Here is a 24,330-nt window from a genome sequence, read left to right on the forward strand (position 1 = left end):
AAAATACAGTTTGTCTTTTCAAGTTTTACTTACTAGATCTCGTTCAAACCAATTTGTGCATCAAACATTTTTTTTTAGTTTTATCATTCTTTATTTAGAAGTTACAAGGAGGGAGGGGATACACATTTTACAACTTTCGTAGTGTCTCTCGCGCAAACTATTCAGTTTAGAAATTAGAAGAATACCTACTTACCAAGTTTCAACAGTGACTTATAGTTCTTATAGTTTCGGAAAAAAGTGACTGTGAAATATGGACGGACAGACAGGCGACAGATATGACGAATCCATAAGGGTTCCGTTTTGGCCATTTTTTTGAGTAATTTTTTGAGTAAGGCTCATCGGCGTCACCTGCGATGCGGAATTTTTGTCGTCAGGGCTTCGTCATCGCAGAAGAGTGGCTTCCCTGTCGGTATTTCTAACAGCTACATTTCGGAGAAAATGTGCTTCGGAATTGCACGACCTTATTCCACTGCTCCTTTTTTTCTTCCACAGGTCGACCAGAAGTAGGCGGGGTCTCCACCTTACTTGTCAGTATTTCCCAAAAATCCGCACAAAGCGTTTTCGCTCTTCCTTCATCAATCGCACAGCAAAAGAGTGGAATTCCCTGCCTGCGACTGTGTTTCCTGAAACTACAATTTGGCCGCCTTCAAGTCTAGGGTGAATGAGCATTTACTAGGCAAGCGTGCTCCATCGTAGGCCTCATCCTCGCTTCCCATCAGGCGTGATTGTGGCCAAACGCAAGCCTATACTGTATAAAAAAAAAAAAAAAAAAAAAAAAAAAATTGAACCTTGAATATAAAGCCCCATGGTCAGAGACTCCCTGTATATAGGATAGATTCTATCCGATAGAATATTATTTTCACACCTCTCATTTAGAAATAGTGCATTGTTGTAGAGGCTGGAAAGTAAGCAATAGATGAACGAGTTTGACAGGAGTTTGTATGGACACGAAATAAACGGGTCGGTATTTCCATGTCGATATTATCCGGGCCAAAATAGTGTCATCCCTCCCGCCAATTTTAGTTTTTCTTTTGATTTTGGGTCAATTTTTTTTAGACGAGTCCGTTCGTAGTGGCCAGTATCCAACCACATATTTAAAAAATCAAAACGTCATCCTCATCATGTCTGATCTGCTGCGATGCTGTGGTGTTTTTTTTTTCTATTTTTGAAAAAATTAAAGCATTTTGTGCTTATTATGCGTTTATGAAAGAACAGCTCATAAAAGTCATGACGCATTCTCATTAGTCAATTTTGTTTCACATGGTTAAATCTTGGTTAAATACTTATGATTGGTCCGATTTTCGTTTCAGCACGCTGGGAATTAAATTCTGAAGTATATTCTAAAAAGTGAAATACATATTGATACGATCTGTTTACGTTAATGTGTTACATTTGTAGGGGCCGCTACTAAGTTTTAGTAGAGCGCCTTGTTTAGGTTGTTGGAGATAAGTTAAAGTTATGACTCTTTAGTAATTTATTGATATTTCTACGTTAAAGTAACAAGCTAGTATATCGAGACAGTGTATCTTCTACGTTTGTTTTAAGAGTGTCAGAATAAGTGTTAATATTAGTTTATATTAGTGCGGTCTTAGGTAAAAGTGCTGTTGTCGGCGCTGCGACGTATAACTAAAGTAGGGCGCGTTTCTTATCTAAAAAGTGCTGTGCGGTATTAAACCGTACAACATTGTTGTCGTGTTTTGCGAGCCATAAATGAGTCAGCTGTTAAATGTACATGTATATATAAAGCAGTTTTGGGTACTGGATTTAGGTTATCTATGGCCACATTTTCGAGCAGTATCGTCAAAATTAACTTTTCTTCCCTGTCGGTCTCGACAGTTAAAGTGCAACTTTTATTTTCAAGCCTTTTTTGAGTGTTATTTTGCAAATGCAATTTTTTAAAGTTGATAATTGTAAAACAACGCCATTTTCTTTGCTAGCTAGTTGCTCGTTAATGATATTTACAATTGTTTTATTTAAACTACCGAGTATGACGAAAATGTAGAAAGAAAGAAAGAAGACATTTATTCACTAACACAAAAGACACAAAAAAACAATAAAATGACATACGAGTACAACTCTGACTTTCACTGTCTTGCTTTCTCTGCCGATAAACGATATTGTCAGTAACTTTTCATCAGACTTACACTGATACTCCTCATCTAATCGATAGTATCTTAGGGTCGACACGGGAGTGCCGGGCGAGTTCGGCATGGTCTGCAACATAAAGAAGCAGCGGAGGAAGCGTCAGAAGCTGCTCATTATCGACCTGTTCCTGGACTTTGCGAAGAATACCACGCTGCACGGTCTGCGGTACATCACTGAGGTCGGACTCTCAGTTGTGGAAAAGTGAGTTTGGCACAAAATTAAATTTAGCATTGTTTTAATTTAAATCAAAATGGGACTGGGCGGGACACGTCTGGCGCATGCAGCAGGATCGCTCTGGGCCCAAGTTATCACCGATTGGGTTTTTCATGCGACGGGCACCGGAGCAGAGGCTAGCCCTGATGAAGATGGCGGGCGGGACGCGTTGGACCGTTTCCAGTCAGATTGGCAAAGGTTGGCTAAAATTGGAGACAAGTGGGAAAAAAAAGGGAAAGCTTTTACCCAGCATTGGGACACAATACAAACTAAATAAAAAATATAAATATTTTACTAAATAATTCATCCTAAACAAAGTTGGACTGGTCATTATAATAAAAAAAACTGGACAAAAGCTATAGATTTCCGCACCATATTTTAATAATTATCCTCCTAACGCCCAAGTCAAATTTTTGATATATGAACATCAAACTTTATGTAATTTATGATAGAGTTTGAAGTTCAAATTACAATAGGATAAGTTCTGTTTTTATTATGCCTCTTTTAATGTCCAATTTTTCTTTTATTTCAGAATATTTTGGGCTATCACGTTTCTGCTAAGCTTGGGACTATGTTTGTGGCTCATTGAAAAAGTATGGTACAAGTGGCAGTACAGCCCCGTCATCGTGTCATTCAACGAAAAAATGATTTCTGTCAATGAGGTAGGTACAGCACAAATCTTCCTTTCCTTTACACATCTTTTCTTCTTGTCATTAATCTTTTTTTTCCCAAAGTTTGTAGTAAATTGCGTTATAAAATCCAATACACTCATAGCTACTAGTCTTAGAGAACAAATTTTAGCGAAACAAAAGAAATTTAGCAAACTACCTACACTTTCTATAGGATGAATAATTTCCTTAACTTGTTTTCTTGTGATTGAAAATTGAATGTGAATGAGTGCGTCAACTGGTTCCGACGGAATATCAGTGTCGCAGCACATGCTGAGTCGGCAACTTTCGAAGCTATGTCGCAACAACTTAATTTATTAAGATTGGTTTTTTGGAATCTTTTTGTATTTTTTATTTCAATTCCAAATTTTTACTTTTACGGTCATTCCGTAAAACCTAAATTGAAAAATATAAAACGTAAAAGGATGACCGTAAAAGTAAAAATTTGGAATTGAAATAAAAACACAAAAATATTCCAAAAAAACAATCTTAATTTGATTGCTTAGTAACGATATCTCTTGTCCGGGTGAGCAGTTAGTTCCAATGGAGTGCCGAAAAAAGTTTCTCGATGAGGGCGGCATAGATGTCGCTAGCGTCACTGCTTAAGTGACTAAGTAAGAAACAAACAAGCTGAGATATGAGGTGCATAGGGGAAATTCGTGTCGGTACCGTTGACCATCAGTGGTGTAGCGGTATAGCACGCGGTACGGATTACCGAGGACCTGGGTTCGATTCCCAGTGATGGTTTTTTTTCTGTTTTTTCTGTGCATCTATATTTCAGTTTGTATTTTCAACTTAATTTATGTTACAACTTGAAATGTTTGTTTTTGTACAATTATCATGGCATCTTTGTGATCTACGATGTAAATATTAAAAAAATACGAAGGCAAAGCGTTGGCAGGCCTTCCACTAGGTGGACTGAAGATATCGCGAGAGTGGATGCAAGTGACGAATTTTGTTCAGCGGTGGAAGATTTCCGGTTGATGATTCGAAAATAGTTTATTGTTTTAGAGTAAAGTAAGCAATAGATGATACGAATTCATCTATTGGATTTTTGTCCGAGACTAAACATTTAGCTTTTCCACGTAACAAACAATAACAACCCAAAGACCGCTTGGCTCCTGACAATTTTTATTTTTCAATCGTTACATCATTATTTTTAAACGATTAGTGGCCAGTACCAACACATATAAAAAAAATCAAATCTGCACCCTGGCTGTGGCAGCAAGTTGAACATGATAAGGATGTATGTATACCCGCGCACTGAGCAGCCTGGCTATTCAGCCAGTGCGATGCCGTGCCCAGCAGGCTAAATAAGTCAATGCTGTGGCGTCTTTTTGGTTTTTTGAGGCGTAAATTGACCATCGTATGTTCATTTACGGGCAATGGGTGGGATTCTCTTGTATACTGTTGTGGGGCTATGCGATAAAAAAAGATACGATTATGATCACTTTTTAACCTTCGAGAGATTTTTCAAAGTTACTTTTATTCTTTTGTATTTTCCTAAGTCTACATTTTCGAAAATGTTTTATGTTACAGATTCCATTTCCGTCAGTCACAGTTTGTCCACAATGGAAATGCAAATTAAGCAATTATGAGTATGAAAAAGAATACAAAAGGTTCTATCCTAGTCCTTATTATGAAAATGAACCACATGACTATAATTATACGTAAGCACAGTAAATTACACTTTTCGTAAATAACATATATTAAAATTATGTACCCCGAAGTACCACGAAGTGCAAAACTCGAATTTCGTATGTTGCCGTCCCGCTGACGCTTATGTCATTTAATATGCGAGTGAAGGGACAGTGCTATACGAACTTCGAGTTCGAGTTTCGTAGTAGCCCCTCTGATCCCATATAACTGTTTAAACAGGTATGAAAGAGAAAAGCGCGTTTTGGAGGATGCTACTTTAATATGTGCTTATACGGAGAGGCACCTGTTAAACCGTAATGTCTCTGATAAATCTCTAGTGGATCATATAACGTGGGTACGTATCACAGCTAGCAATTTCGAAATACTAGCTGCCTGTGAAAGCCTAGAGTACAAAAGAGTTGTTAGTCTTAAAGGCAACATTAATATTAAAGTTGGTGTTTTACCCCCGACGCAAAAAGAGGGGTGATATAAGTTTGACCGCTATGTGTCTATATGTCTGTCTGTGGCACCGTAGCTCTTAAACGGGTGGACCGATTTGAATGCGGTTTTTTTTATTTGAAAGCAGGTTTTCTAGCGATGGTTCTTAGACATGTTCAATCAAAATCGGTTCAGCCGTTTCAAGATCATCAGCTCTTTTGTTCGATGCGGTAGGAATCTTAGACGCATAATGGGTATTTACTTTACTTTCAAAGCTGAGCTGATGCTGCAGCCAGGATATCAAGCACACCAGTACCTATACTCTTGAAAAAATAATAGCAGATATGTCGTGTTTGATTCCTTTTGATCAGTATTTGATTCTTCATACAATGCAATGGTGGCAACACGATGAGCTGATGCTGCAGCCAGGATATCCAATACCCTAATACACTTTAAAAAAAATAATATACCAGTTAAAAAACATAAAATAAAAAACTTAAATTTAAAGTTTAAAAAAACCCGACACAAAATGCCAGCAAAAATAAAAAAAAACGCCTGACAAAAAACGGCGACAAAAAAACGACGCCAAAAATGCACTACCTAGCTGTTGCCCGCGACTTCATCTGCAAAGAATTCGTTTATCCCTATTCCGCGGGGACTATGCTGATTTCCCCCAAAATTAGCCTAAGTTAATTTAGTAAAAGTTTTTTTTTAATCTAAGCGTTAAGGACCGCTAAGGTTACTACTTTAAAAAATACAACATAATATGCACTTTAGTTTTCTGTTAACCTTAGCGGTCCCCCGACACCGACGACGCTTGGATAAAAAATAATTACTGGGAAATCAGGGTCTTATTTGGCGTCGTTTTTTGTCGGCGGATTTTTTCGGGCGGTTTTTTTTTATTTTTTCTGGCGTTTTTTGGTGTCGGGGGTTTTTTTGGAGTCTTTTTGTATTTTAACTCCAAATTTTATTACTTTTACGGTCATCCCGTAAAATCCATATCGAAAATACAAACTGAAACATAGATGCACAGAAAAACCAGAAAAAGAGACCAGCGCTGGAAATCTTAATTTGATTGCTTAATAGCGACATCTCTTGTCCGGGTGAGCGGTTAGTTCCGATGGAGTGTTGAAAGTTTCTCGATGAGGGCTTAAAAACAGAGATGTCGCTAGTGTCGCTGCTTAAGTGATTAAATGAGAAACAAACAAGCTGAGATATGTGGTGCATAGGAGAAATTTGTGTTTGTACTCCTGTCCAGTGGTAGTGTAGGGGTATAGCACGCAGCACGGATTCCTGAGGACCTGGGTTCGATTCCCAGCGCTGGTCTCTTTTTTTTTTCAGTGGTAGTGTAGGGGTGTAGCACTTAGCACGGATTGCTGAGGACCTGGGTTCGATTTCCAGCGCTGGTCTCTTTTTCTGGTTTTTCTGTGCATCTATGTTTCAGTTTGTATTTTCAACATTAACATTGTTTGATTTTAAAATACCATAAATCCTTTCAGACAAACTCTTCAAACTTTTTGTACTCTAGGCTTTGTATTGTAACCACAAAGAGAAGGTGGATAAAGGAACTAGATCGGGTGTATACAAGCTTACTAGTAATGACTGCAATAAAATATAATGTAGTTCAAACAGGTCGCTGTTTCAATGCAAGATTTAAAGAGCATGTTTCGGCATATAGGAATGATTATCAAGACAGATCAAATTTTGCCAAACGTTTGTTACAATCAAATCATTCTTTATTAGACTCGGATTCTTATAAAGTGGCAATATTATTGCAACATGCTTGAATGCATGGAAATAATTAGGTACCAGCAGCCAAATAAGTGGTCTACCTGTATTTAAACAAGTTCCTATCAAATGAATATGTCGCTAAAGTCGAACTTTCAAGTTGACAGACACGTTTATTGGCATTATTGTTTTATGACATGCAAACGATTATCAGCTTTAGGGTGTTAGACCACATATTTGGCTGACAACAGTATGGGGTCTATTTTGAATGAACAGGTAAATTTAGTTTTCATCATACTTGCTCGTCAATGATGTTATTCTATGCCTATATACTAAAGGACACTGGCCTAAATTGATCCCTCAGGAATAATGGATTTACATATACTTTTTCCTCCTCAAGGCAGAAAAGTTTAGTTTTAAAACTTGGAAACAAGACAAGTTAGTACGTACGTCATTTCAGACTAAAGAGGTTTCAAGTCAGCTAACGTTTTATTTATATCTTAAAAACTTAGCCATGACCCATGACACGACGAAAGTTAACTTCATGAAACTTCGTTATTTTTATATTTTAAATTTATATCAGATTTTTTTGCAATAATTTTAACATTTTTTTAGCATGTTGGAAGAATCTGGCTGTATCACTATTTGAATTCTAAACTTAACACAGTTCTTAGCATTATCAATGGTAGACGACTTGAGAAATGTGACAATTCGGGGGGCTACCGTAGTACCGTACCTAGTTGTACTCGTAAGTACATACAAAATTTGATAATTGATGTTCGTATCGTACCGCTGGCGATAATTATTATTTAATACGAGAGTAAGGGGACGGTTCTATACGAACTTCGATTTTCGAATTTCGTATTAGCCCCTGTATTGACGGGAAGCCATTATTTTATTCAGTTGTTTTCTAAGCGTCTTTCTCTTGCCGAGCTACGAAGTATTTAGCCACAAAATACTTGTTTTTTGCATTTTTTCCCTCGCAATGTGATTAAAATCATGTCATTATAGACTCATCATAATATAGTCATATAGTCAATAAACTCTCGTTAGTAATCTCCTTCTTAAGGCCTTAAATGCACAATGTACTATTATGTTGTAGATGTCACCAGTCATAGAGGACGTATTTTTTGGATGTAGATGGCGAGGCAAAATTTACTATAACTGCGACCAATTGTTTAAGAGAGTATTGACTCAAGAAGGTGTATGCTTTAACTTTAATTCATTATCTTACGAAGAGATGTTTAGGAATGAGAGGTACGTTTATACATTTTTAATTAAATATTATTATCGAAAATGCAAATTGAGATATGGATGCTCAGAAAAAAAAGAGACCACCGCTGGGAATCGAACCCAGGTCCTCAGCAATCCGTTCTGCGTGCTACACCACCGCTTGACAGGATTCTAGACACGAATTTCTCCTATGCACACATATCTCAGGTTGCTTTATTCCACTACGCTACTTAAGCAGCCGCACTAGCGATATATGTTTCGCTCTCCTCGAGAGACGTCACGTTCTTTTGGAACCAACCGCTCACCCAGACAAGAGATGTCGCTACTAAGCAATCAAATTTTGATTGGTTTTTTGGAGTATTTTTGTATTTTTTGGAGTTGAAATAAAAAATACAAAAAGACTCTAAAAACCAATTACAAATATTATTAATTCATATATTTAATATCTCTAAAGTAGTGTTGCTCAGCACTACGTATTTATTGTTGACGTTTGTGGCGGTAGTCTTGTTTTATAAATGATATTATAAGCATAACATACAAGTTTAGTTTCTACCGAACAACGGCTAAACTGATAGTGTACTTTCCAACCTCGACATTGGCGGAATCATCGATAGTATCGTTGGAGCTATACTTTCAAGAATTCAATTGAATTGAATTACATAAAAGTCAAAGCCCGAATTCAAGTTCTTCATCGGCCAGGAGCTGGTAGAACTCGTTTGTGCGCTCTTTCTTTTATGCAAAGTCTGACCAGCTTGGTTTATTATAAGTTTAACTGAATATTTTAGTTTACAGCGTGATTATAAGTATATTTTTACAACTAATGAGATGAAGAACTGGAGCTTTAATTCTGGATATAGTTCAGAAACTGATGATGTGTATCCATTTCGAGGTCAAGTAAGTGATAGTCGTATTTATATAATTATAATTTTGTTCCGCTACTTATTTTGATTTGATACCATAGGAAAAATGGCATATTTTGGCGGAAAAATATGTACATCAATGAAACTTTGTTTATAATTTTATCTTGGCACGGGAAATGAGGATCTGCTGAGTCCTACCAAAATTAAGGCGTCTTTTTAGGCCTAGGTATGGGCCCCTGCCAACGTTTAAAAAATACAAATTATACAAACTAGGCAAGTGAGGTATCATTTTCTATGTAATTTTTTGCACTGAATCGAATAAGACCATACCCATAGGATTAATATTTTGCGAGATATGGAGGGTTTTTGTTGAATACATAAGAACAGTCTAAAAATCACTTACCAATAATAGTTTCTTAAGATGTGGATGAGATAGTAATACTGATTGCTCTCAGTAATCCTAAGAAGCCTATATTGTTGCCTAAACCCAAAATTGGTCGATTTAAAAATAAAATATTTGTTTTCTATGTTTTCAACAAAAACCCTTAATACCTCCCAAAATATTGATCCTATAAGTAGGTGTATGGGTACGATCTCATTCGATTCAGCGCAAAAAAAAACATATAAAACGTCACCTAACACGCCTACGTTTTAAAAATTGCATTTTTGTAACGTTGACCCCTGCTCATACCCCCTGGGATGGGGGTAGGACGCCTAAATTTTGGTAGGAATCGGCAGATCTTCTAGTGCCAAAATAAAGTTATGAACAAAGTTTCATTGATGTACATATTTTGCAGCCAATCTGTCGTATTCAGTCTTACTTTACCTGTATAGCTAGTATGAGTAGGTGAAGGTGCACAACTACTCACGTGTGCCAATGCCAAGGAAACGGTTTACTAATGCTTCGGCGAATAACGTTTGGCAACCTGTTTCATTTCGCAACTTTTCATTTCCCAACTGTTTAATATTTCTGAAACTGTAAATATTTCAGATTTTTTATAAAACTAACCTAACCTAACCTAAATGGTTCTACACGATGGCCCTGAAATACATCCTAAAATATTTACAGTTTTAGAGTTTGCGACATGAAACAGGTTGCCAAACGTTACGTTGCGAAAAGGCAGTACTCGCAAGGAAACATTCCAAAATAGCCGAATTTTTCATGCCGGAAAATTGCGGAAATTTCTGAAAATTTTGTATGGGAATTGAAACTTTCCGTTTCTTCTATTTAAATTTTCTATACAGTGTGGAAAAATAAGTCGGGCCCTGGAGGGAAACTACCTTAAATCCTTAAGAGGCGACCTACGCCACTCACTGCTATTTTTAAACAGAGTTGGTATAAAATTGGTGTACTTCGTGGCAATAAAAAATATTACGATAATCTTGATCGTATTCCTGAGTTAGTCGTTGCTTTCAAAACACGATTAAACTAATTTGGCTCGATAGATTTTATTGCCAAAGTGAGCTCTTACTTTGATTTAGAAACCAAAAATACTCCGTTATTTATAAAGACACTATAATCAAATTACTAAGTCTAATTTACAAACAAAACGTAATAATAATATCTGTCGTGTTATTTCTTAAATCTAAATCGTAATTTCTTTGCATTTATTTTATTTCCAAATTTTTGATGAGCAAAGACTTACGCCACGCCGACGACATATTGCTTCTCTGTCACTTCAACGCAGAGAAACAGTGAGCGCTTAGGTGCTCTGCCTGATTGACCTGCGTCGCTTTTCTCCACAAAATTCATTTACGAAAAAAAACTTTTACATTTACACTTCTTTCATAACACTCAATCTATGAGTAAGGAAATTATTATTAAATTACGTTATCACTGTATTTTGGGTATTTAAGGTGTTTTAGGATAGTCAACACCGAGAAATAAATTAAATAACGCACAAAAAAAACAAGAAGCCTCATACTCGTACAATGACAGACAACATGTCAGAAGATGTCAGAAGTTGTAAAGTAAGTGTGTTGTTTATTACAAGAATTAGGTAAGTACAGAAAAATTGGTTAGTAGTCTAAATAGTTTTATTGGCTCCATATTTTGTCTATTACTTATAAACTGATAACTACCATAGTAGGAATATAGGACATGTGTTCAAACTTAATACGTGTCTGGTACGAGTATATAGCCTACCCAACGAAGACCAATATAAGTCAATTTGGCATAGTTGTAGGGGATGGTGTTTAAGACCACATACTAAAAGTAGGTACTGATGGGTGGGGGTAGAGCTAACGGGTGGGGAGGAGTTTGTGTAAAAGTCCCATTTAGTTTTAGTTAACTCGTAAACCACAGCAAAAAAATGTTCTAAAACATAAGTAATCTACATAAAATTCTCTACAAAAAAAATCTAAACATTTTTTTAAGTATGGCGATGGATGGATGTTTCTTACTCTTTGACGTAGAAACTACTGAACGGATTTGCATGAAATTTGCCATACAGGTAATAAATACCCTGGATTAACATGTTCTACAGTAAAAAAACGCACTGAGGTCTCTGAACCAGATGATGATACATCTACACTACACAAGCACTATTTTAGTACAGTAAGTACCTACATTATTTTGAGACACCCACTAAATAACATGACTTATATAAAACAAATATTTACTTTATTAATCGTTGGGCAAAGTAACTTATTGATTGAATTTTATAACGGGCAAAGTTATTTAGACAACATTGCCCACATGCGTTATAATGGTAGAAAAAGTTCTCACTTACAGGTTCAAATACTGCACTTTGTGCTTTTTGTATTAGTGTTAGTAAAATACCCTTCTTTCTTTCTTTATACGTAATTTCTCCACTCTTGGAACTCCAGTTTTATTAATCGAAAGTACAATTAAAATAGTAAATAATTTATTAATTCAGACAAACTGATTGCATTTAGTCGTTAGGTAACAGTTCAGTTTGGTTTTTCTAGTAAACCGTCCCTTTTATCAAATGGGCACAGTTTTTTCTGCGAGTACTCGTATCTCCAAGAATATTTATGTTGAGTATGAATATCCTACTTGTGTCAGTTCTTGACTTTTGTTTTTTTAATGTATTTATTATCAGTATGTAATCAAGCGATTTGTTTCAAATTTTAAAGTTGTTCTTTATAAAGATACATCGCCACTCAAAAATCATATAATTAAAAAAAAAAGTCCAAATAAAAAGACACATTTCTTTTATTTGATTTTGAAGTAGTGACACCTCTAACTTTTTTTCTAAGAATTAACCATACATTGACCTACTACTTGCCGAAATATCAAAGTTTTGTAGGTGGTACTTCCTATTAAAAATAAGGGACATACGTGGCCTAGTTCTGTATTCAATCGGTGTTTTTAGTGTCATATACAAACTGTTGTTGTTATAATTTGTTATTGGTTATTAGCGTTTAACTCATAAATATGATAAAATTATTAGAAAACTCAAACATAATATAGAGGTGTTTGTATACATACGACATTGATAGAACACTGATTGAATACAAATTGCTGATTTTTGACAGGACCCCCTGTCCCCTGTTTGAAGTAACGCCTGGAAAATTTTGATATTTAGGCAAGCAGGCGAGAAAAAATCTAGAAGTTGACACCTCTGTCATGCTGAGGATGCTGGTCTCTTTTTCTGGTTTTTCTGTGCATCTATATTTCAGTTTGTATTTTCCTACCGACTATGGCCTTGTTGTAATTGGATCATAGCGGGTAATATTTGGAATTGGAACTAATATTGACACAAAAGTACATTGTGCATTAAGGGCTGTAAAAAGGGGATTATTAGCGAGAGTCTATTAGAAGCCTGAGCTTAACTGACTTCAGAAAAAAGGAGGAGGTTATCAATTCGGTTGTATTTTTTATGTTGGTTCTGAATTTTGGGCAAAAAACCGTCAACTTTGCCTTAGGGCCATTTTCTTATAAAATCGATTGTCACGAATGAGTATTTTTTGTTCAATAAAGGGTTTATAACTCTCTATTGTACATAAAACATATAAAATAACAGTTATCAGAGCAAAGTACAATGTTTATTTTGTGTTTATTAAAATGTAAGTTTGTAAACGTAAGTGCTTTATAAAATTATAAACGTGGGTAATTTTACTCAATATAATGTCCACTTGTGATTGAAAAAATTGCCCGCCAGGCAATGTTATGTCCTTTGAATGTTTTATCCGACTGTACGAAGCAAATGAGGTTTTTGGTTTTCAAATAAAAAATCGATACCTATCTGCAAATGGATCCATATTTTAGTGTATACCTACCTAAATGAGTATAGGTATTATAAGTTATCTTCAGTTTTGTCTACATTTTGAGAAATATATCTTGCTTAATTTTTAATATTTTGATATAGGTATTTCTCTAGCAAGTAATTACTAATACACTTTTAGAAATGTAGGTGTATTTCATAGGCCATAGTTAAATTAAAGTTGACCTAAGAAAATAAAAGTTAGGTGAACTTTAGTATTGTGTCACCCGAAAGACGTCCACTGCTGGACATAATAGGCCTCTCGCAAGGCTCTCCACTCAGACCGGAGTACAATAAAGAGTCATTGTATTGTATTGGAATGCAGCTTTGAAAATACTCATAATAACCGAATTTTCACATTTTTCGTAATTTTGGCGATTTTCAAGTTAATAAAAACGAATTACCTAAGTACCTAAGTACATAAAATTGAATCAGTTTGAACGTGGGAAATTGTAACGTCATAGCCTTGTCATAGCAGTCAGTCTATAACGTATTCAATACAAACTCCATAACAAACGATCGTTTTGACATTTCTGGAAAACTTTAGCGGTACCGTATTTCGCGGCGCTGCGCGCGAAAACGCGTTGCTGTCACATAACGCCTACGAACAAATCGCGGTTGCACGCGATCTATCTCAGAGGGGTCGCGGGGTGAGGTACAAAACCGCTCGCGCCGTTTGGCGTGGGTGGACTCTTAAGTTGGCTCATTTTACTTAAAGAAGACATTCCTTTATTAATAAAAAAAAACTGCATGCAAAGAAATCTACATCTCGCTTGCCTCGCCTGACTCGAACCAAGTGAAATTAAAAAAAAAAACAAATACTCGCTATTTTATTATACTAATCGATGGGATTATTATTCAGGATAAAATTTCTCTAACAAAATATTTGGTCTTACTCTCGTCTGTTTTACAAGATATTTTTTTTATTTCAAAATAGACTTTTATATTGTACAATTATGAGTTTACATACATAAAAAAGAACTAACCTAAGATAGCGTAACTAACTGTAACAATGAAAATTATAAAAAGAATACCCTATCTTAAAGATCTGCCTGTGGTAGGGTTCCCATGACGCTGGCCGCATTACCCCTTTGGACCGCAAGTGAGATCCGCTGAGATAAGTACGCGCCAGCTCTTGGGTCCCCAGAAGCGTGGACCATAAATAGCGAGTGTTTTTTTTTTAATTTTAGTTGGTTCGAGTCCCGGGCGAGGCAAGCAAGTTTTAGAAAATCTTTGAATGCAGTATTGGTACTTTTTAAAAATAAATGAATCTCTTCTGAAAGTAAAATGAGCCAACTTAAGGATTTAAGGGAGTTTCCCTTCAGGGCCCGACTTATTTTTCTACACTGTATATCTTGGGAAAAATTCCAGAAAATTCCGATAACTTTTCCAACTTTTTGGAACCTTTCGCAACTTGCACATATGTACAGTCAACGAAACTGAATTGCGTACCAGGGTGGTACCTTTGAGCTACATATATCATGTTGACATCCCATACAATTGCCAAAGAAATTATAGCGAAATTGATTATGAAAAGTTTTCACCCTGGTACGTGAACCGTGAAGTCACCAGCATTAATAACTGCCACTTCGGAGCGTGCAAAAATATCTGACTCGTCGTTCCGGCCCTAGCAATAGAGCCGTATGAGATATTTATGCGCGCTTTTTGTGTCAGATATTGGTGCTGGTGACTGTACCACAACACTTTAATACGTCCATACTAATATTATAAATGCGAAAGTATGTGTGTTGTATATTATTCCTTGTTGTCGAAACGGAGCGACGGATCAACGTGATTTTTTTGGCATGGAGATAGTTAATGGGCCAGAGGCTGACAAAGGCTACTTTTTTCCCATAAAAATGCACAGTTCCCCAGGGAACAGCGCGCGAAAACCAAATTCCACTCGGACGAAGCTGCGGGCAAAAAATAGTACAATATACCACTAATGAGACCGAGGTGATGATGAGGAAGACCACCAAGTAGATGGAAGGACGACATCTGCCGGCAGGCAGGTGGTGGATGAATGCAAATGGCAATGGTTCGTCAAGCGTCTCCAAAGGGAGAGAAAGCTACGTCCGAAAAAGGGCGAATTAAAGGCTGCAATGATGATGATGATATATTATACACTTCATTCGAAAAAATATATAATTACAAATATATAAGTAGCAGATTTCCTAAGAGTCAATGCGTACAGTAATTTTTTTTAGGAAAACGGAGCCAAACCTGATCTAGAATTTGTGTTGATTGAATCTCCTTTTAACAACGATGATCAATGCAATAGTCTTTCAAATGGATTTAAGGTAAGTTAACAGAAATATAAAATACAAAACAGAATAACACAACAACACACAATTAATGTGAATAGGTACTGGAAGAATTATAAGCCGTAAATCGAATACAGCTTTTATAAAGCTAGACCTGTAGAGCCTAATGCTCCTTCATTAGGCTCATAAATTGCAAATTTGCAACTTTGCAATTAATGAACAATCTAATTTTAATCAATAAAATAAGTGACCTAACCTAGAGCCCCTAGAGGTCGCGGGTGAACAATAGTTATTTGTTATGCAAGGGTGGAAAGTAACTGTTGGGCACGAGTTATATTGAAACCCGAGCAAGCGAAGGATTATAGGATATTATAGGATAGCAAAAGAAGATATTATTTTAGTACATTTTTCGTACATTTTTTTCTGATTCACAAGATATTTGAAAAGTTGACTGCTTCATAGTGAAATAGATAGCTCCCGCCAGGAAGTATCCTTCCTGGCTGTGACAGATTGATCATTGTTTTCTCGTAACTACGTGTAGTACATTTTTTTTAATAAGCGTACAATTAAGTACATTTTTCGTGCATTTTTTTGAAGTGTGTTTGAATTCCATACGACACCATGTCACCGCCAGGAGGTATGACACACTCAGTTATGTGTCCCGATCGTCTCGCCATCTACGCCGCGGCCTGCCTTGCAGTCGGTTGTAGCCAAGTGGCATCCGGCAGATATGCCCGGCTCAATCCCATTTAAGCTTGACGGTTACCTTCCCAACATCAGCGATTCGAGTTTTAGAGCGCAATGTGGTATTTCGGATTCGATCAATTCATTTAAACCACAGTATCTTTCCTCCCCACTCCATAACTCGTTGGCAAACCTTGAGTTTGGATATCTGGTTCTCAGTAAAAGACCATATTTGCGCACTATAGGTCAGGACGGGCAATATACACAATATGTCCACGAGTTTACGCTACAGTGTCAGGGGAAGGTCTTCATGTGCTCTTTCAGGGACCAGCTCTTCTAAGCATTTTCAAGGCGCCTTTCTATTTCCCTTTCCTGCCTGTTGTTGAAAGAGACTACTTGGCCTAAGTAGATATACTCGTCGACATAGTGTATTGTTTACCCATGTATTTGTATCCTAAGTTTCGTAGCATTGGTCATGATTTGGGTCTTTGACATGTTCATCAACCCAACCTCAAGGCTGGTGGTGCTAAGATGTTGTAGCAATTTCTCAAGTTCTTGAGCCGATAAAGAGAATAGGACAATGTGTACGGCAAAGCGAAGATTACGTTTTAAACTTTCGCTATTTTCATTCATAGTCAAAATACACACACACAGCACAGGCACAGGACTTGTACTTGTGTGTGTTAGCGTGATAAGTCCTGTGCGTAGTATTTTGACTAAAAGCGGAGATTAGTCAATCTCCCCTCACAGACGAGAATTCCTTTGAATTCCCAAGAAACGGCAAAGCTCTTGAAGACTTTTTCTAGGACGCATTTGAAGAGTTTGGCAGACAGCAGATCGTCCTGTTTCACGCCTTTTTCTTAGATCGATGACATTTGTTTATTACAGTTTTTTTTCAATATTTTTCACAAACTTTTTCAAAATAGGTTTTTAAGTCACCCGACGGGCTTTGTACCAGCACTCTCTGATCTTAACAAATGAACCGCTAAATAATTTGCCCAATTATCGGAAAATCTATATAATAGAACTTTTTTTTTTTGTAAAGATCTACGTGCATCATCCTGCAGACATGCCACAGTCATCTCTGTACTACTACGCAGCGATCCCGGGACAAGTCACATCGCTAGCTCTGAAGTTTAGCGTATTGAACACTACATCAAGCTTACGGAAGTACGAATCTGAACAGTAAGTACAATTTTAATTTTACACAATTTGGCCACATTATAATATATATACTACAGGTAAAGTAAAACTAAATAAGATAGTTTGGCGGCAAAATATGTGCAAACTATGTTTAGAACGTTATCTTGGCACTAGAAATGAGAATATGCTGAGTCGTACAAAAATTTAGGTGTCTTTTCCCTCCCAGGGGGTGTGGGCAGGGGAAATTTTATGCAAAAAGTGCAAATGCAAATTTTACAAACTAGGTTTCATTGATGTTTATATATTGCCGCCAAAATAGCTATTTTTCCTTATATAAACAGATAGCGAGTGAAGCTATCAGCAAATTCCATCCTAAGGGCAGTTGAATCCCACAGTAAAGTTGACTTCGATGTTCTACCGCCCATTCAAAAAAATATAAGACCACGAAAATTGAGGCGGTCAAAACGCTCGACAACTGGCCCATTATAAAACATGAAACATACACATCCATAAGTGCATAATGTAGGTTTTTCACTTCTCATGCTCGTAAAGTTCGTGTTTATGCTGTATCTAGGCAACATAAAATGACTTTTTATGCTCTTGTGCATAAAGTAAAATCTTCGTCTAAGACCAAGGTAATCCAGGTAAAGATTCTATTTTTTTTTTGTAATTTTTAATTTGTATAATACTAAAATTAATCAAATAAATCAATTAAACTTAGTATTTATAATTATATAAGTAATGCATGAAAAATAAAAGGTAACTAGTAAGTGAACCATGTGTCCACTCTTGTTATTAAATAACATTCATTCATCTCCTCGCAATCGAAATGAAAAGCAGTGTTAAACTCGAGAATTAAACCCATTTTCCTCTCAACTTGTCTATCCACCCTCGCCTCGCCGTACCGGCTCGGGTGGGTATATGAAAGTCTTGGTTAAAATGGCTCGTTTGATGCTCGTTTGGTGATTTCTTCACAGGCGTCAATGTTACTTTCCCTGGGATCGCCACCTCGATTACTTCAATATTTACACTCCCAGCAACTGTCGGCTAGAGTGCCTCTCTAAATACACCTATAAGAGATGTAGTTGCGTTTGGTTTCATATGCCACGTGAGTAATTTTGCTATTAGTTTGATAATTACTAGAAATATGTAAGCAGTGTGCGACTTGCACACTGCTACGAATCTACGCTACGAAAAGACTACGAATTAGTCCGAAACATGTAACAAACATGGAACATTCACTCAATTGTCTATTTTATTTCAATACGAGTGAATCCTACGTACGGTAGTTTCATGTTTAAAATTAAGCAGTCCCACATCTCTTCGTTCTACGTTTCTCTTTAAACCACCACAGCAGGGAAACATGTTCAAATGATATCAAGATCACGTACTTCCATATCCTTTATAGTCTACTGTTTGCCTGGACATCTGTTTGGAAGAGTAACAGTTCGGTGATTTTCTTGGGGCCTACACGTTTGGGATGTCCTGTATCCAGAAGACAGTTCGTCAACACAAATAATTAAGAAATGATTCTTAATGCGGCTCGCATTAAATTTTATAAAATACGTCATTTATTCGTTGCCCGCTTATAGCATAACTTACGTGGTTAAGGTTGGTATTAAAGAAGGATTGTGTTTAGGTAGTTGTTAATGTGTTTACTTGCCAGACGGCGCTTTGCTTTAGTTGTGTGTGTGTTTAGTTGTGTTTTGCGTTTGTTTTTGTTGTTTGCTTTAGCTGTCTTTTTTTTAACCAATTACGGCATAGTATTTTACAGCGTTATATTTTATAGTTTGACACTTTTTACAGATACAAACAGCTCAGAACTTTGTACTGCATCAAAATGGTCTTGCGTTACGAAAGCGATAGGTAAGATTTTAAATCTGTGTGCCTCCTGCTAAAACTAATACAACTCGGAGTGTTTCTTACTTACTAATTTTACTTGGCAAAACCCTTTTTAAAAACACCTTAGTTACAGACTGTGTTGGAAAACTAAATGTAGTTTAAACTAACTGATCTATTGACTAATGTTTTGTCATCGTATTTTGTCGGAAAAGTTTGTATTTATTTTGCTTTCTCAACTAGTTTCAGTTTACTGAAACGGGTCTCCTTCGTAATCTATAATATCGTTTGTCCTAAACTCAAATGCCATAACACTTTTGCCATAAACACTTTTGACATATCATACTTTTGCCATAATAATCATTTGACATAATGACCTTATGTCCTAATAATCTTAAGCCATAATATCACATGTCCTAATACTCTAAATCCCTAATATGTTTTGTACTAATACAGTAAGACATAAAACTTATGAGTTATAATATTAAATGCCATAACAGAGCACTTGTTGGCAAACAGTGACTTGCAAGCCAGAAAAGTAGATTAGGTTAAAACTGAGACCCCAACAGTGAGGAACCGGTACCAGAAAAGTAAGTTAGGCTAGGTTAGAACTGCGACTCCTACAGAAACGAACCGCAGCCAGAAAAGTAGGTTAGGTTAGGTTAGGTTAGAACTGCAACCCCTACAGAAACGAACCACAGCTAGAAACGTAGGTTAGGTTAGAATTGTGACTCAATATTAGATCAAAAAGTTTATGGATTCCAATATAGATCCATTGAAACTATTGAGTAAGCAAGATAGGTACAAACTTTTTCGACAAAATACGACGGCAAAGAATTATTCACTTCACTTGATTTGTAAAGCTTTTAAGCCATATAGCCGCCTCACAATTTTAGTTTACGTGACTTTTTTTTTTACTCTTTGGTTCTGTGGCGACTATTACTTTTACAATTTAACATTTTAGACGAGTTGGCATCCAGATCGTTGAAGTTCAAGATGGACGAAACATGTAACTGCCTGCCCTCGTGTGCCAGCGTGCAATACGATGCGGAAATACTAAAGACAATGTTTGATTTCAAAAAAGCTTATATAATTAACAGAACAGCGTACGACAAGTCACAACGTAAAGAAGATGAGTTTGAATTTTTGGCCAAGTACGTTAAATCAAACTACATAATTCTAGCCGCGCAGCAGTTCATGATGCTTAGACAAAAAGCCTTTGGGCGTGGGGCATACACGTCCATTAACCCGGCCCTGGAGAGTAGAGTCACCTTCTCTACTCTTCACTTGGGCAACTCCTGTCTGGCGCGTCCATGTCGCGGGGGTGGGCATCTTACACTCCAGTAGGCCGTAGTGTGAAGATGGCGAAGTTCAGCAGGGACCCAGTTTTGCGGGGTATAACGCAGAGCCCGTGCTCAGGGTTACGAGTGAAGACCTCAACGGTGGCGAAAGGCGGAGACAGCAGCTGTCGGTACGGCTCAACCAGCGGAGGAGGCGAGCCACAGGGGCGTAATACCTGGATCCTGATGGAGGGCAGCGGTAGCCATCAGTACCGAAATGAAGCGCAGGAGCCATATGCTCTGAACCGGTTCATTCTTGGATTACTTCAGCCACTGAGGTTATAGTACCGCGATGTAGAAAGTAACGGGAACCTACTACATTATTCATCCCATGAGAGTTGCAATGATGATAAGTATGCATAAAGATAATGTAAGACCGCCTAGCGACCCGCGTAGCGACCGGCGCCCTGGGCTTTCCGGGGCTGAGGGTGTGAAATGGGTTACCGGCCATCAGGATGCGAGTAACCAGGCATCTTATGGAAAAAATGCTACTGGAAATAGAAACGTCAACCTTAGAAGAGAGCATCGCATCGGTACGTGGAATGTGCGAGGACTGCTTGGCGTTGGAAAGCTTCATATTTTAGAAAGAGAACTTGAGCGATGCAAGCTCACCATTACCGGAATCAGTGAGACACATTGGAAGGATAGCGGCCACTTTGACTCAGGGAAGCACACTTTCTATTTCTCCGGCAATGATAAGAGTAGCTTTTCGGGAGTGGCTATTGCGATCCCTAAATCATGGAAAAACTCGGTGCTTGGTTACCATCCGATTAATGACAGAATCATCTCCATTAAACTTAGCGCATCACCGACCCCACTCAATGTTATTCAAATCTATGCTCCTACAAGTTCCGCCAAGGATGAGGAAATAGAAGACTTCTATTGTCAACTAGAGTCTTCAGTAGCTAATATACCTAAAAGAGAGTTAGTACTCATTATTGGCGACTTTAACGCAAAGGTAGGAAACACCACTATGGATACAGGCATTCGTGATATTGTTGGAAACTATGGCCATGGGGTTCGTAATCCCAGAGGCGAGCGCCTTATAGAGTTCGCTGCGGACAACAACATGGCTATAATGAATACGATGTTCAAACACCATCCTAGACGCCAATATACCTGGACCTCCCCTGACGGCAACTATCGCAATCAAATAGATTATATATTAGTAAGATCTAGATGGAGAAGCTCAATAACCAACACACATACTATGCCCGGTGCTGATTGTCATTCCGATCATCAACTGCTTATTGGAAATCTGCGACTGAAACTGCAAAGACCAAGACAAGTTAAAACATCTAGAAGAATGGAAGTGAAAGACCCAAAATCTTTAGCCACCTCGATTGAGGGCAGACATGTTGCATGGCGAGCGGATTATGGGAGCGACAGCTCAAACTCCATGTGGATTGCAGCAAAGAAGTATATTGAAGATGCAGTTGTGGAATCACAGCCAAAAAGCAGTGTAGCAAAGAGACAGCATTGGATGACTGAAGACACCTGGCACTTGGTGGAAGATCGCAGGAAACTCAAAGCCAGTGGCGCTAGCATTACTGAGCTAAATGCCAGGTCAGCTATCATACAAACTGCTTGCCGACGTGACCGCAATAACCACCTGGGGAAGATATGTGATGAATTGGAACAGCATTCTGATAATTATCAAACTAAGGACCTCCATGATAAGGTGCGATACATTACACGCCAATTTAAACCCAAGACGTGGGCTATTGAGGACTCCGTTGGAACTACGGTTACGGAGATCAAGGACATTGTAAATGTATGGAAAGAATACTGCAAATCACTATTCTTCAGCAACGGTGTCCCAAGCTTCACGTGTTCTCCTCGCCAAATACTTGACCGTGAGCCCAACATCATGCGGGATGAGGTGCGAGCGGCAATTAAGCATCTCAAATGCAATAAAGCCATGGGATGTGATGAAATCCCAATCGAAGTCTTCAAGGCGATGGGAGAATCTGGAGTTGATGTCTTGTTTACCATCTGCAATAAAATATGGGAGACTGGCATATGGCCTGACGACTGGTCGCAATCCATTTTTATTCCGCTGCATAAAAGGGGTCTACCAAGAAGTGCAACAATTACAGACTCATATCCTTGATATCGCATGCAAGTAAGGTGATGCTCCACATAATCAATACAAGACTGTCGGCCTACCTCTCAAGACAGATTGCGCCTGAGCAAGCCGGTTTCGTGAAGGGAAGAGGCACTCGCGAACAAATTCTTATATTGCGTCAGATTATTGAGAAGGCCAGAGAGTTTAACTCAACCCTTTACATTTGCTTTGTAGACTTTCGCAAAGCATTTGACACGGTCATATGGGCACAACTCTGGAGGATTCTGGCGGAAATGGGCGTACCGCCACATCTAATAGTCCTTTTGAGGAGGCTGTATGAAAGCGGCACGGCCGCGGTACGAGTGGATGGTACCCTTTCTGAAAATTTTAAGACTGAGGCCGGTGTGCGACAAGGATGCATTTTGTCGCCCTTACTTTTCAACACCTACACGGAGTACATCATGCGCATTGTCTTGGAAGAATGGGATAGAGGTATATCGGTTGGGGGACGTGTGATAAATAACTTAAGATATGCTGATGATACAACCCTTCTCGCACAGACTAAAGAAGACATGGAGAACCTTCTGACTCGTCTCGAGACTACAAGCCTCAAATTTGGACTATCTATCAATCGCGAAAAAACGAAGATGATGATAGTAGACCGAGCTGAACAAATTAGAACTAACGTACAAAGCATAGCTAACTGCGAAGTTGTACAGAGCTATATATACCTCGGCTCTACTATCTCCAGCACTGGAGGATGTAGCGACGAGATCAGACGGCGGTGCGCCATTACCAGGTCAGCAGTAGAACGCCTGAGAAAGATTTGGAGGGACAGAAGAGTTACCAAGAAGACGAAGGTCAGATTGATGAAATGTCTGGTTTTTCCGATCTTTCTCTATGGAGCCGAAACTTGGTCTCTGAGACTGCAGGATCGCCGTAAAATTGACGCATTGGAGATGTGGTGCTGGAGGCGTCTCTTAAAGATCCCGTGGACGGCATTTCGCACCAATCTTTCTATCCTCAAAGAGCTTCATATTAAAGACCGGCTTTCGTCGACTGTGCAATTACGAATACTGAAGTTCTTTGGTCACATCTCCAGAAATGAGAATTCAATGGAGAGATTGGTGGTTCAGGGGCAGGTGGAAGGCAGGAGGGCACGCGGCCGATCACCAACTCGCTGGACTGACCTGATTAAAAAAGCTACTGAGTCCACCATGGTCCAGTGTACTCGCAACGCCTCTAACCGGCAGAAATGGAAGCACATCGCTAAGAGGGCTGTCCTCGAAAGGGTCTGCGACCCACCGAACATCTTTTCATGTACCTCGTCTGCGCAACCACGACCACTCTGACAAGAGTGTCCGACTAAGAAGAGAGAAAAAGTTAAGCTTAAATAAGTCAGCAGGTGTAGGACGTTGTGCAAGGTCCGCCCGGATTGCTACCACCATCTTGCTCACTAATCCTGCCGTGAAGCAGCAGTGCTTGCACTGTTGTGTTTCGGCGTGGAGAGTAAGACAGCCGGTGAAGTTACTGGCACTTTAGGTATCCCATCTTTTAGGCCTCTAGATTGGCAACGCGTCTGCAATGCCCCAGGTGTTGCAGATGTTTATGGGCGGTGGTGATCTCTTACCATCAGGAGACCCACTTGCTCGTTTGCCATCCAGTCGAATAAAAAAAATCATTGAATTATATGCAATGCAAGACTGGTCTTTGGAATCTTTTTGTATTTTTTATTTCAAGTCCAAATTTTGTTACTTTTACGGTCATCCCGTAAAACCCACATCGAAAATACAAACTGAAACATAGATCCACAGAAAAACCAGAAAAAGAGACCAGATCC

General features: G+C 38.2%; 2 protein-coding genes across 2 annotated transcripts in view; both read left to right on the plus strand.

The window, feature by feature from the left end:
* Nucleotides 1-20,429, plus strand: part of LOC141427207 (pickpocket protein 28-like) — a 36,292-nt gene extending 15,863 nt beyond the window's left edge. The window contains exons 6-12 of the mRNA XM_074086432.1: nt 7,933-8,087; nt 8,849-8,957; nt 15,360-15,452; nt 17,146-17,285; nt 18,221-18,351; nt 19,050-19,109; nt 20,047-20,429. Of these exons, the coding sequence (XP_073942533.1) occupies nt 7,933-8,087; nt 8,849-8,957; nt 15,360-15,452; nt 17,146-17,285; nt 18,221-18,351; nt 19,050-19,109; nt 20,047-20,429 (1,071 nt within the window). The remainder of the gene's footprint in view (nt 1-7,932; nt 8,088-8,848; nt 8,958-15,359; nt 15,453-17,145; nt 17,286-18,220; nt 18,352-19,049; nt 19,110-20,046) is intronic.
* Nucleotides 20,430-21,728: 1,299 nt separating this feature from the next.
* On the plus strand, nt 21,729-23,842 carry LOC141427208 (uncharacterized). Its single transcript, XM_074086434.1, has 3 exons — nt 21,729-22,440; nt 22,725-23,289; nt 23,593-23,842. Exons 1-3 carry the CDS (start codon nt 21,729-21,731, stop codon nt 23,840-23,842), a joined length of 1,527 nt encoding a protein of 508 aa, XP_073942535.1.
* Nucleotides 23,843-24,330: the final 488 nt, after the last annotated feature.

The sequence above is a fragment of the Choristoneura fumiferana genome, chromosome 4 (assembly GCF_025370935.1).
Source record: "Choristoneura fumiferana chromosome 4, NRCan_CFum_1, whole genome shotgun sequence".
Classification (NCBI taxonomy): domain Eukaryota; kingdom Metazoa; phylum Arthropoda; class Insecta; order Lepidoptera; family Tortricidae; genus Choristoneura; species Choristoneura fumiferana.